At 40.4% G+C, this 14,902-nt stretch overlaps 1 protein-coding gene across 2 annotated transcripts in view; it reads left to right on the forward strand.

Annotated features, from left to right (window-relative positions):
* The window catches only part of PHTF1 (putative homeodomain transcription factor 1), a 163,026-nt gene that overhangs the window by 125,457 nt on the left and 22,667 nt on the right, over window positions 1-14,902 (forward strand). The window contains exons 13-16 of one of the 2 annotated variants that reach the window (XM_075850728.1): window positions 1,680-1,952; window positions 5,920-6,051; window positions 6,143-6,229; window positions 12,344-12,499. In XM_075850728.1, the coding sequence (XP_075706843.1) occupies window positions 1,680-1,952; window positions 5,920-6,051; window positions 6,143-6,229; window positions 12,344-12,499 (648 nt within the window). The remainder of the gene's footprint in view (window positions 1-1,679; window positions 1,953-5,919; window positions 6,052-6,142; window positions 6,230-12,343; window positions 12,500-14,902) is intronic. The other variant, XM_075850729.1, reaches the window with a different exon arrangement.

Raw genomic sequence — 14,902 nt, forward strand, 5'->3', positions numbered from 1 at the left:
ATATTAAACTGTCAGATCCACTTTAATTACGTATGTATGTTCAGCACATCACTATGTGTAGTTGATGCATTTCCTTAAACAAAACTTTGCACCGGGTTTAGGGCCATATGCCTCTATTAGAAATTCATCATTTTCATTGTTGTAGTGACCTTCAAAGAATTCTTCCTGACATTCTACCTGCATATGTGGGACATTGTGAAGTGTGCAGGGAAAAGGTTAACACCGTAATTATCACATTAATGAAATCTATGACTTCTCCATTCCCTGCACTTGTCTTCTTTCTTCATGTACATGAAACTACGATTCCTATTAATTAATTTACCTATCATGTTTAACAGCAGCTGTTCTGTATAAGTTCTGTATTTATAGAGCAGACTTGGAAATGGCAGATCAACAAAAAAGAGCCATTACAAAGAGTCATTAGTGAAAGCCCAGCCTATGAAGTATAAATGCGATTATATTTTACCAATGATGACTTAACATTACTTATACATTGAAAAGAAAGACACTCTTGTTTATCTTCTACTACAACATCTGTACATTTCCACATTGCAGAACTAACAGCACACATTGCATTAGGATTAGAAGAATTTAGCAGTGGATGCTCATATGCGGTTGCTCAATATTAGGTTATGTTATTAATAATCTTATGAGAATTTATACAGTGAATTAAAAATGTTACAGGTTAAGAGGCCGACTACTGTAGCCATACAGCACGGGTTTAAGTTTGCTGCTGGAGCGATTGGGCAGCTGACTGTCGGGTGCCCGGCAGTCAGACTGCCAGGGATCCTAAAGAGAAGACAGAAGCAGTTTTCACATCTTCTGTCTTCTCCGTACTCTCGTAATGAGCGCTGTGTATAGAATAGATGCCGCGGCAATGTCGCTGCCTCTATTGTTCCCGATGGTCATGTGACTGGTCCATGCGGTAATAATATAGGGACTATGTTATTACCAGAAAAAAATAGCTAAAATGTAAAAAACCTAATTTTTTTTACTATTCTTTTTAAGCTAAAAGCCTAAAAATGCTACAAAAAAGCAATAGTCGGGTGTATAAAAATTAAGAAAAAAACCCTGCATTGATCACTTAAAAAACAGGAAATAAAAACATTATAGTCATTCAACTAATGCATGCTAAAAACTGCTGTATTGCAAGCATGAGTCTACTTATTAGCTTTATCTTGAAAATAGATCTTTTTAATATAAGACATGTTATGATAACATACCCCCAATCATTTGAAATCTGAAAAGAGGTACACCCCCTATTTATTGGCCCCAATGTTCCGGAGACTAAGCTATTGAGGTCCACATAATACCTTGTACACATGGCTGTATTTCGGATATGAACAAGATCCGAATTGTACGAAGTTGTACCGAGTGGTAAAACAGTACCTATAAAAGTCTATGGACGAGCACTGGACTTGACTGTTTCCATAACAGATTTCTATGGAGCGACAGCTCTTCTGCCGCTTCATATAAACGCTTTATTCACTTCAGTTGTGCGGGTAAGAAGGAAAAAGTGGCTAAGGAAATGTGTACGTGGAACCGGTGGGACTAAGCCTGGGTAGGCAATAAGCAGCCATATTGCTTAAAAAAACAGTAGTGGAGGAAAAGTAACAGGTGTGTAGGAAAAATGTTTTTTACTTAAAGCAACAAAAAATTATTTGTTTTGTCGTGTTCAGGTGAGCTCCTATGAGCATGGTGTGGGATATCAAATGCTAGGAAATGTGGTCACTCTGACTTTGGTAGCCTTCCCATTTTTCTTCCATTTGTGTCATGAACGGGACATGGAACAGATCTTTTCACTGTCCAGCAAGGAGTACCTGGCAATCTTCTGTGGTGGACCCCCGACACCTCTACTTTTCATTCTCTCATTCATTAATCTGGTGCTTCGGATCTGTCTCACCTGGATGTTCTTCTTCCTGATGTGCGTGGCTGAACGGACATATAAACAGGTTGGCATGGTATACAAGTTTTATGTTATATTTTTATGTTGACTTTATACGTTTATAAGTTTCAGATACATCTACTATGTTGAAATTCCTAAAGTATGCGAGGTTGACTTGCAAAGTTTGGTAAGATTATAGTGAAATACTGCCATCAATAGGACCTGATAGATGCTAGATTATTGGATTTTCTGGATTATCATATGCCAGATAGAATTTCACTTTATGTGCTTACTTTCCGACCTGTTAAAACTTTTTCCATGATGGTAATTGTGCACATTCTTATAAAGTCTTCACCTCATACAGCAAAATTGTAAGAATATGTGATTAGCAACAGTACGTGTGTAAAATACAATGAGACAAACAATGCAGCAGTGAAATAACAGTATTTTGTCCTTTACAAATTGTAAACATTGTACTATATGCAACATACAATTAGTTGGAAAAAGATTGTTTTTATCAAAAGATAATAATAGTAATTCTGACTACAACATGCTGACATTTTAGGTCAGTCAATTAACCTAAGGAATACACCGTGCAAATGTAGTAGCGTTATTGCAATGTAAAATACGTTATCTACTAATGTTATCTAACTTAAAGTGTACTTATAATTATACATGTTTTGCATAATGTAGTAGTACATGTAAATGCCATACATTTTGTAACATATCCTATTAGAGTAAAGTGGCATCTTCCTCGCTTTCCATTCCCCCCTTCCGTGCCTACAGGCTATTTGTACATGTTGCACTGAAATAATCCCGGCCCCATTCCTCTTCTTCCTCCTTCACCTCCTCCTGCGCTTCCTCCTCCTGCTCTTCTTCCTCCTCTTCCTGCTCATCTTCCTCTTCCTGCTCTTCTTCCTCTTCTTCTTCCTCCTGCTCTTTTTCCTCCTCTCTCTTGCTCCTGCTCATCTTCCTCTTCCTTCTCTTCCTCCTGCTCTTCTTCCTCCTCTTCCTGCTCTTCTTCCTCCTCTCCCTCTTGCTCCTGCTCTTCTTCCTCCTCCTGCTCTTTTTCCTGCTTTTCTTCCTACTATTCCTTTCTCCTGCTCTTCTTCATCCTGCTCTTCTTCTTCGTCCTCTTCTTCCTCCTCTTCCTCCTGATCTTCTTCTTCCTTTCTCTTGCTCTTCTTCCTCCTGCTCCTCTCCCTCCTCCCCCTCTTCCTGCTCTTCTTCCTCCTCCTGCTCTTCTTCCTCCTCCCGCGACTCTCCCTCTTCCTGCTCTTCCTCCTCCTCTTGCTCTTCCTCCTCCTCCTCTTGCTCTTCCTCCTCCTCTTGCTCTTCTTCCTCCTCTTGCTCTTCTTCCTCCTCTTGCTCTTCTTCCTCCTCCTGCTCTTCTTCCTCCTCCTGGCAGGGTTTGTTTTTTTATATTCGCTTTATGATTCATGTGGCAAATAACTGTTTATTTGCATGCCTCTACCACATTATAGCTGAGGCGTACTTGGTAAAATTCATATGCAATGTGTAAAAAGACATTTTTCATGCAAAAAAAAAACTGAAAAGAAAATGTCTGCACTGAATATTTCTGCATGAACCTCGCCTTAGGAAAAAGAATTAATATTTACAAAAAAAATCTAAAAACAAACTATAAAAACTCCAGAGAGGGAAGGAGTTTCTTTTTTTTTTTTTTTTTTTTTTACATGATTTTGAAAACTGGTTATCGTTTTCCCTCATTTATATGACATTTTTCTATCTTTGGCCAGCAAGGTTTCAGCAAACAGGAAAAAAGCTGCTAGAATAAAAGCAAGCAAAAAAAAATACCCTAGCATATAATGATATTCTCATTTCATCATCTCGCACACAAAGCACTATGCAGCGAGACGCTTGCAATGTAAATGTAATATGCTGTAGCTACATGCCATGATAACCTTTAATAAAACAAAGTGAGCAGTGGTTATTAGAAGCTTGGGGCAGCCAAAGAGAAAATATTCAATTAAACTAGGGGAAGGGATTACTGTAGAGTAGAATTAAAATCATTGCATATACCACAAATGCAGAAGACAGCTATGAAGAACAAAACCACAGGAATATACGTCTGACAGCAATTCCCTAATTGCTAATATACTGAAAGCCACAGTTGATGCAAGAGAATTAGGGTATCGGAATAAAGTGGTCCATAGACGTAAAGACTGGCCTTGATCCGACCACAGTTCCAAAATGTCTCAACATTAGGATGTTACACACGTGTAAACGTTTTTGCAATGATGGAAATTATTCTCCAATTATTAATTGTAGCTCTCCAGTACTGTGCTTCATAGCAATGACAGCCGTGTTGATCTGTTGATAAATAAAATCGCTGCTTATATAGCAGTTATCAAAACCATCTATAGATGTGAGATTGGTTTTAATCTGAAAAAGAATCTGTCAGTTATTTGAGAAAAATCATTGAAATTATAGGTTCCTGAAGGATTTGTACTTGTCACACTTGGCATAAAGTGCATGTTGTGATTATGTACTGTATGTGTATATATATATATATATATATTTAAATATATATATATATATATATATATATATATATATATATATATATATATATATATATATGTAGACTTGCTATTTATTTCAAAAATCCAAGCATGTAAAATAAAAAGGTACAGTTCCTGTAGCGCAAGAGTTTCAGATTATCCGGCTTGTATTCTGATCAGGTTATAAATGTTATTTTGTAATTGATTATTATAAACTAGGCAGTATTTTATTTGTTTATGTGCTGACTAAATCTGTATAGCAGTAGGAGCTCCCACTTTCTAATACAGAGTACCACATCCCCTGCATAGACAGAGTTAAATATAATACATATATTGTATTATAATAGAATAATGTATTATACCTGCATCCACCACTAGGGGAAGTTAGCTTACTGCATACTGTTCATACATTGAACTCAGTAATGAGAAAGTATGCATTTAGCTCCTAAACTCCCTGCTATCCTAATTGGTATCAAACCAATAACATCTTAAGACTACCAGAGCATCTAAAGATTTCCTCTTTCTGGGGGAAAAAGCAAGGTCAATGACTGTGCATCTTGTATGCTTCCTAACAGATGATCCTGGTGCTGTTCTCAGACTAAACTGACTACGCAGTGCTTTAATTTTTGAGACAGAAATATTTGATGTGCTTTGAAACACACTGGGCTTCCAAATGCTTCAACATAATTTACAAGCTAATGGTGCCCATGCAAATTCGAGGAAATTCGGCCCGAACCTGCCGATTTTAATGGGACCAGCCGACTATAAAAAGTGTATGTTGGATTTCAATATGCCGATCCCTTGGCAGATGTAGCAAAAATGGCAAAACATGTAATACACGGACAGGCAAATTCCACAAGAACAGGAGACATTTTTACATAGCAACTCTTTTATCTGGCTCATAGAGGGGTCCAGAACAGGCCCCCCTTATGACATTCATATACACTAATAGAACATATGGAAAGGGTTTTGTTATCGTGAGATGAACCCAAATAACTCAGAATTCTGACTTTTAGATAACTCCAAATTTTTACTTTTTGCTTTTTTTGCCCAGTTCACCCGTTTGCTAAATTATATTCTTATTTGTGATTTTCTGAGTAAAAGAGGATTATTGCTTCGTCTTTATATGGCTTTACTAGACAATATATGCTTCATTGTATATTGGAAGAGATACTTTCCTCTATGACTTACGTCAAAAACATCATTTGTTCTATAACTTTCTATAACGTTCTATAATTTTTATAGGCATTATCCATTCTACATATGTGTGTATTTGTTTTGTATTGTCTTTAGTTGTGACATTATCGTGAATTACATTTTTATATGTTGTGTAGAGATAGTGTGTGGGAGTACACAATGTCTTTTCGTGCCATTTATTCCTGTGAGAAATGCATTTGTGTATATATGCGATTTGTCTTTGTGACCTTTTTACTGCTAGCCTTTGTAAATGTAAATTATAACTACAGTATCTTCTTCCACTATTCCAACGTGATACCTTGTTTCCACCTGTAGAGATTTCTGATAGCCAAGTTATTTAGTCATCTCACCTCTGCCAGGAAGGCTCTGAAATCTGAAATTCCTCACTTTCGACTAAAGAAGGTGCAAAATATTAAAATGTGGCTGTCTCTACGTTCCTATTTAAAGGTGAGCTATGGGTTCCACTTCTGTGCATGATATATAAATTTACTTCTTTTTACATAACCTCTTAACAACTTGTTATCTTGTCATTTCCCAGAGACGAGGACCCCAGAGATCAGTAGATGTAATTGTATCCTCAGTGTATTTGGTAACTCTCTCCATTGCCTTCATTTGCTGTGCTCAGGTAGGTATTCACTGTATAGACAGTGCAAAAGGCCAAACACCTATGCATAATTACAAACACTAGCCATTTCAACACACTACCCATTTCAATATATGATATATTGGTGGCATATCAATTATACACGACATTAAAGGGAAGGTATCACGAAAACATTTTTTTTATATATATAATATTGCTTTTAGTTTGATATTAAAATACATTTTATTTATTTGTGTTCTTGTGTTGTACTTTTTACTTTATTCTTACTTTTACTTCTCTATGGGGGCTGCCATTTTTTTTTCATCTCTGTATGTGAAGATTAACGACACATACAGAAATGGAATACGGCACATACATCCCCATAGAGAATGCGAACGGGAGCCGTTCCATTCACTATAGCGTACGCTGTCTGTGTGGGAACGGCGCATGCGCCGCTCCCACACAGACCAAAAGGAAGGTCTTTGGCAGAGCGAAAACCGGCGCCATTTTCATGTGGACCAGAAGCCGTGGTCGGACAGTAAGATGACGACTTCTGGTCGCGGCTTCCGGCCATATGTTCAAGGCAGCGAAGACGCAATGAATAGGAGCGGAGGCGGCAGAAGCAGGTAAGTTATGTTTGTGTATGTGATGTGTGTTTTACGTTCATGTATGTTTGTGTTATACTGTCTGATTACCACTGTATCTAATCCTCCTACACTGTGCATTCGCTCAGAAAATGGCGGCACACCGTGTAGGAGGTTTGAAGATTCAACCCCCTCCTTCTCCTGGAATTAGCCAGGATAAGGGAGGGGGGATTGTGTGAGGACACTAGAGCGAGTGTGTCCACACCAAATTTGCAGCATAAAGCAATAAGGTTGCTTTACCACATTGCCAATGCTGCAATTTGGGGAATTGCTCCCTCTAGTGACCAGCACATGGAAAGGTTATAAATTAGAATCTAATTTATTATATTTCATGACTTGTGAAAAAATTAAAAAAATTAAAACACTGTGAAATCACTTATATACTAACTGTTTAACAGGTTCCCGACCGCTGGCCGTAAATATACGGCCAGCGGTCAGGGTCTCTAAAGTCCGGCGTATAGTATATATACGGCCGCACTTCAGAGACTGTGCACGCGCGATCGCGTGCACACAGCTCTATGCCCTGGCTGTTGCTAACAGCCATGGGCACTGGGCAGAATGTCAGGGGTCAATCTTTTGGCCCCTGAACATGTGATCGCTGTGACAACCAATCACAGCGATCACATGCATTTCTGCTTAGAAAACAGTGTGCACGCGATCGCGTGCACACAGCCCTGTGCCCTCGCTGTTACCAACAGCTCTGGGCACTGGGCAGAGTATCAGGGACCAATCTGATGGTCCCTGAACATGTGGTCGCTGTGACAACCAATCACAGCGATCACATGCATTTCTGCTTATAAAACAGTGTGCACGCGATCGCGTGCACACAGCCCTGTGCCCGCGATCGCGTGCACACAGCCCTGTGCCCTCGCTGTTACCAACAGCTCTGGGCACTGGGCAGAGTATCAGGGACCAATCTGATGGTCCCTGAACATGTGGTCGCTGTGAAAATCACAGCGACCACATTTGTTTTATTTTGAGTTTTCTGGCAGTAAATCTCCTGCCTCTTTTCTTCTCCTCAAATATTGTTTCAGTTTGAGGAGAAAAAGAGACTCGGGAGAATTGCTGCCAGAAGATTACAGTGAAAAAAAAACAAACAGTTACACTATAAAACATTCTCTGTATAGATAGATTTCTATCTATCTATACAATCTATCTATCCATCTATCTTTTTTTCTATCTATCTACCTTTCTTTCTTTTATTCTATTAGAATAGGCAGGTAGGGAGTATATAATTATATATATATCCACATATATATAATATATATAGCAATAGCGGTTTATTTTTTTGTTAGCGGTAGTGTAGATATATATAGCAGTTAGGCCCCATGCACACGACAGCAAAAAACCTCCGTTTTTGCGGACCGCAACTGCGGTCCGCAAAAACTGAGCCATTCACTTTCATTGAACGCTGACACCTTTCAGTAGCACTACGGAAGGGTGTCAGTGCCGTGGAAATGTTCCGGGAATTATGGAACATGTCCGTTCTTTCGCATTTTGCGGGCCGTGCTCCCATACTTTGTATGGGAGCACGGCCCGAAAATGCGGCTGTCAGTCAGCGGCCGGCCGTGCCCGCGATCGCGGACAGCAATTGCGGGCACGGTCGTGTGCATGGGGCCTTAGTTTGTGTGTTTTATAAAAAAAATAAAAAAATAAAATTTGTTTAGTTAGTGTTAGTGTTAGTTACGTTATGGCGAGGAAGTTGTTTAGCGCCGAGGAGGCATACGCCATGCTGTGGTCTGAGTCGGAGACCGCATCAGAGATGGCGTTCGAGATGGAACCTGTTTTAGGTAGTGACGATGACAGCGTCACTTCAGGTTCATCTTCAGGGGACGTTGTCCCTGATGCAGTCGAAACTGCAGAACATGAAAGCGCAGGGCCAAGTAGCGCTGTAGCACGGGACAGCCTGGTCCCTCCAGTCCAGGCTCTTGTATGGGCACCTGCCCCATCTTTTGGGCCTAGAATCCACGGATTTACGGCCACTCCTGGCATAACCGTGGACAATACAAATTTTGTCCAAATGGATTACTTCCATTTATTTATAACGGACGACATCCTAAATCAGATTGTCCACGAAACAAATTTATATGCCACGCAATATATAAGGCAGAAACCTTCATCCACCCATGCCAGAGATTGGACGCCCACCAATTTGCAGGAATTAAAAAAAAATTTGGGGCTCACCCTAAATATGGGTATTGTCAAAAAGCCCTCCATTAGGTCTTACTGGTCAACAAGACCCGCCCAAGCCACCCCAGTATATTCTGCAGTAATGCCCAGGTCTCGTTATGAGACAATAATGAGGTTCCTCCACTTCAATGACAACGCACAGGCCCCCCCAAGTACCGATGCAAACCGGGATCGGTTGTTCAAAATAAGACCGCTAATAAATTCCCTGAATAATTTATTTCTGCAACTCTACACCCCTGAGCAGAATGTAAGTGTGGACGAGCAGATATTTTGGAAGTGTTATAGAAACTCTGTTGAGTTTTGTAAAACCAGCTTTGAAAAAAAGCGATATGTGAAATAATCTTCTTCTATCGTCCGCCCTCCTACATCTCTATGTGATAAATAAGGCCACATATTTGGTATCCCCGTGCACGGGAGAAGTGGCAGAATGTGAACGGAGATTAATTTTGACCGTGGTCTATGCCGTGTGTGAAAAATGCTGGTATAAACTGACGCATTTGCTAAAAAATTGCTAATTTTATTTTGTTCCATCTTATTCAAGAAACTTTCAGAAGAAAACTGGACTGTCTAAAAATATGATAAACCCCTTGAAGAAAACCTTGTGGGGTCTGCTTGCGTGAATGAAGTCATTTATGGGGTGATTCTAATCTTTCAGCAGCATTACACCCCCCAGAAAACAGTATGCGGCTATAAAGTCAAGTGCAGAATTCCTGGACCGAAAAGGCCAAAAAGCCTCCTTTTATGCCAAGCCCTGGCACATGCCCGCACAGTGAATAAGGCACACATATTTGGTATCCCATGCACGGGAGAAGTGGAAGAACGTGAAAGGAGATGAATTTTGGCCGTGGTCTATACCGTGTGTGAAAAATACTAGCCTAAACTGACGCATTTGCTAAAAAAGTGCTGATTTTATTTTGTTCCATCTTATTCAAGAAACTTTCAGAAGAAAACTGGACTTGCTAAAAATATGATAAACCCCTTGAAGGAAACCTTGTGGGGTCTACTTGTGTGAACGAAGTCATTTATGGGGTGTTTCCAATGTTTCAGCAGCATTACACCCCCCAGAAAACAGTATGCGGCTATAAAATCAAGTGCAGAATTCCTGGACCGAAAAGGCCAAAAAGCCTCTTTTTATGCCAAGCCCTGGCACATGCCCATGAATAAAGCACACATATTTGGTATCCCCATGCACGGGAGAAGAGGAAGAATGTGAAATGCGATGAATTTTGTCCGTGGTCCATTTTGTGTGTGAAAAAGCTAGCATAAACTGACGCATTTGTTAAAAAAAAAAGCTAATTTTATTTTGTTCCATCTTATTCAAGAAACTTTCAGAAGAAAACTGGACTGTCTAAAAATATGATAAACCCCTTGAAGGAAACCTTGTGGGGTCTACTTGTGCGAATGAAGTCATTTATGGGGTGATTCTAATGTTTCAGCAGCATTACACCCCCCAGAAAACAGTATGCGGCTCTAAAATCAAATGCAAAATTCCTGGACCAAAAAGCCTCCTTTTATGCCAAGCCCTGGCACATGCCCGCACAGTAAATAAGGCACACATATTTGGTATCCCCATGCACGGGAGAAGTGGAAGAATGTGAAAGGAGATGAATTTTGACCGTGGTCTATACCGTGTGTGAAAAATGCTAGCCTAAACTGACGCATTTGCTAAAAAAGTGCTGATTTTATTTTGTTCCATCTTATTCAAGAAACTTTCAGAAGAAAACTGGACTTGCTAAAAATATGATAAACCCCTTGAAGGAAACCTTGTGGGGTCTACTTGTGTGAATGAAGTCATTTATGGGGTGTTTCTAATGTTTCAGCAGCATTAGGCCCCCCAGAAAACAGTATGCGGCTCTAAAATCAAATGCAAAATTCCTGGACCGAAAAGGCCAAAAAGCCTCCTTTTATGCCAAGCCCTGGCACATGCCCGCACAGCGAATAAGGCACACATATTTGGTATCCCCATGCACGGGAGAAGTGGAAGAATGTGAAAGGAGATTAATTTTGTCCGTGGACTATACCGTGTGTGAAAAATACTAGCCTAAACTGACGCATTTGCTAAAAAAGTGCTGATTTTATTTTGTTCCATCTTATTCAAGAAACTTTCAGAAGAAAACTGGACTTGCTAAAAATATGATAAACCCCTTGAAGGAAACCTTGTGGGGTCTACTTGTGTGAATGAAGTCATTTATGGGGTGATTCTAATGTTTCAGCAGCATTAGGCCCCCCAGAAAACAGTATGCGGCTATAAAATCAAATGCAAAATTCCTGGACCGAAAAGGCCAAAAAGCCTCCTTTTATGCCAAGCCCTGGCACATGCCCGCACAGTGAATAAGGCTCACATATTTGGTATCCCCATGCACGGGAGAAGTGGAAGAATGTGAAAGGAGATGAATTTTGACCGTGGTCTATACCGTGTGTGAAAAATGCTAGCCTAAACTGACGCATTTGCTAAAAAAGTGCTGATTTTATTTTGTTCCATCTTATTCAAGAAACTTTCAGAAGAAAACTGGACTTGCTAAAAATATGATAAACCCCTTGAAGGAAACCTTGTGGGGTCTACTTGTGTGAATGAAGTCATTTATGGGGTGTTTCTAATGTTTCAGCAGCATTAGGCCCCCCAGAAAACAGTATACGGCTATAAAATCAAATGCAAAATTCCTGGACCGAAAAGGCCAAAAAGCCTCCTTTTATGCCAAGCCCTGGCACATGCCCGCACAGTGAATAAGGCTCACATATTTGGTATCCCCATGCACGGGAGAAGTGGAAGAATGTGAAAGGAGATGAATTTTGACCGTGGTCTATACCGTGTGTGAAAAATGCTAGCATAAACCGACGCAATTGTTAAATTCTTGCATTTTTTTCCAATTTTGCCCACTTTAGAGAAAAAAAAAATAATTATATATACTGACAAATGCCACTAAAACAAAGCCCTATCTGTCCTTTAAAAAGAGTGTAAAATTCAAAGATGAACTTTATTCACCTGCTGAGTTATAGTCATCTAAAGAAGCGCATAGCAAAATTGTGAAATTTGCTCTGGTCATTTAGCTGTAAAACAGCCTAGTCCTTAACCGGTTAACTGAAGAAAAAAATAATAATTTCTAGCGACACATTCCCTTTAATGTATAATCGGTAGATATACCATGTGATACTGGAAAGAATACCAGTTTAATGTTAATAGATTAAAAAAAAAAAATCTAAATAAAGGCAAAATGGGTATTTTGAAAGAATATTGATATCCAAAAGAGGGATGCATTAGATAAACTGGTAGACAATATCATTATATGTTATAATGCATCCTCTACATGTTCTTTCTGCACAGGTTCTTCATGGACATAAAACATTTCTAAGCTATGTTTATAACTGGGAGTTACTCATCTGGGAGGCAGCATTGCTAATCTTCCTTCTACGTCTAACTTCCTTAGGATCTGACACCAACAAGAAATACAGTAACGTGTCACTACTACTGACTGAAGAGGTGGGTTGTTAATTTATCTAGTATAGTTAGAGAGCTAAATATGTATTAATTATTGCTCTGCCAGTGAATGTATAATGGACACTTATATACTGGTGCTCAAACACTAAGGCCTTATTTACACGAACAGAATAATCAGCCGTGTGACGGACGTTTTTTTTTAACTGCCGTCACACGGCTTCATTAAAATGAATGTACGTCTATGGGACTATTGTCACGCCCATTTTTTTTTAAAATGGATCATTTGAACAGCACGTGCAAAAATAGGATATGTCCTATTTTTTACTGTTTTCCCGTATCCTTCAATAGTCTATGAGGGATCTGTGAAATTGGGTCCCGCACGGATGCAGATTTTACACCTGTTCGTGTTAATAAGCCCTAAGGATACTGACTGCAACCATATTGTTCCAGATACGGTATGTATGACCTCACTCTCTAAGCTGTGATCAGAACAAAAAAAACAACACTTCTCTGGGGGTTATTAGCAGGTCACAGCCCGTGCTATACCACCAATGGTAGTGTATAAAGGGTTTAATTGCCCCACACAGAAACATATGAGGATACGGCGCCAGATCTCCCAGGGAGCAGGACACAAAAACGCTGCAGGTAATGTTTTTGGATTCGGCTGCATGGCGGCAAAACTTATGACCAATGGCAGATTAAGTAGACCATAGGCCCTGGGCTGTTTCACAATCTTGGGCACCCCTTACCAACCGCCGCTCTGCCGTGTCTATAGTGAACACCACTTTTCTGTGCGAGCATTCACAAATGGGTATTACGATTCCCCTTGTCAAAGGGCTGTGTCCCTACATACTGACAGTCTCCAACCATAGGTGACTATCACACTATGCGGGGACACATACTCTTCACAATGGGAATGGTAACACACATTTGTCCATTAGTCCTGGGTACACAAAGACTTTGAGGAATACAAGGATTTCCTACAACAGACATGTCAGGAGAGGGGACAGATCCTCTGTAGAGCCAGTGACTCACAAGTGATGTCTTCTCTGATGAGAGTCATTCACTTTTCTTCTCCATCTGACGCAGACCATTATGGCAACCTCTCCTGTTGAGACATCTTTGCTCCTCGTTCTGCAGCCATTTCCGGCCTCTATAGAAACACAAAATTTCAGATACCAAGGCCCATACACTAAAGGGGTTGTCTGGGCACGGACCGTTTTTTCATACTGTTGACCCCTCGATGTGCCCGAACAACCCCTTTTTACTAAGACTAATAAATTCGGACCCCAGACCAGATCCTAGAATACATACAGACCCCAGACCTTCTAAATTATTGCAGTCCCCAGACCAGACCCCCCTAAACTAATACAGACCCCAGAACAAGCACACTAAATACGGACCTCGGACCAGACCCCTAAATACATACCCAAGACCTGACCCTCTAATCTAATACAAACCCCAGACCTGACTCCCTAAACGAATACAAACTAAGGACCCCAGACCCCCTAAATAAAGACCCCTAAACCCAGCCCAGACCTAAATACAGAGCCCAGACCAGACCCCACCCCCTAAATACAGACCCTAGACCAGACCTCCTAAATACAGACCCTTTAAAATAATACAGATCTGGGGTCTGTATTCATTTAAGGGGTCTGGGGGTCTGTATTTAGTGTGTGGTTTGGAGTCTATATATTTAGGAGGCCTGGTCTGGGCTCTGGTCACTGGTGCAACTCGGACATGAAAAACTGTAGTTTTTCACGTCCGAGTTTGCACTCGTTCGTGTCTTAGACAAAGCGAAGCAACAGATAGAAATCTTCATCTTACAAATCACAAGATGCACAGGGTGTGCTTCAGAAGATTCTCTCTCTTCGTCTGCAGATTATGATAGCGCAGAAGGGCAATAGTGGTTTTAAATTGCCAGTTTGCCGTGACTCTTGTGGAAGGCTTTATTCTCCTGTGCTCTTTCCTCTGAACAAGATTATCTGAACCTAGTCATATTCTCTCTCTCTCCCTCCCTCTCTCTTGATCCAGCCCAGCTCCGGGCACAGCCACTGCAAAAATGTGGCAAAAATGACTCCCACAATCTGCAACTGAAATTCTCAAGCCCACGAGTAAGTATGGGTGCGACCTGCGGATGTATGATCTAAGGTGAAAGGGCAGATAGACAACAAGGGGAGCACTGGCCAGGTACATAGAAAACACACATGCCGTGGGGAAAACCTTATACAAAAAGACACTGCACAAATAAAAGACATAATACTATTTAAAAGGGCAGTGTCACCCTCTTACATGTGCAACACCTAGGACACTGCCATCTGGGTCTGACTAGCCTTAATTTGCCCTATGATCATTTCCCGCATACAATCATCAATATCACTTAGCTAAGCCAGATTTGTCTGATAAAAAATAATATCACGTCTAAAAAAAACAAAAGGCCATGCA

The sequence above is a fragment of the Rhinoderma darwinii genome, chromosome 2 (assembly GCF_050947455.1).
Source record: "Rhinoderma darwinii isolate aRhiDar2 chromosome 2, aRhiDar2.hap1, whole genome shotgun sequence".
NCBI classification, from domain to species: domain Eukaryota; kingdom Metazoa; phylum Chordata; class Amphibia; order Anura; family Rhinodermatidae; genus Rhinoderma; species Rhinoderma darwinii.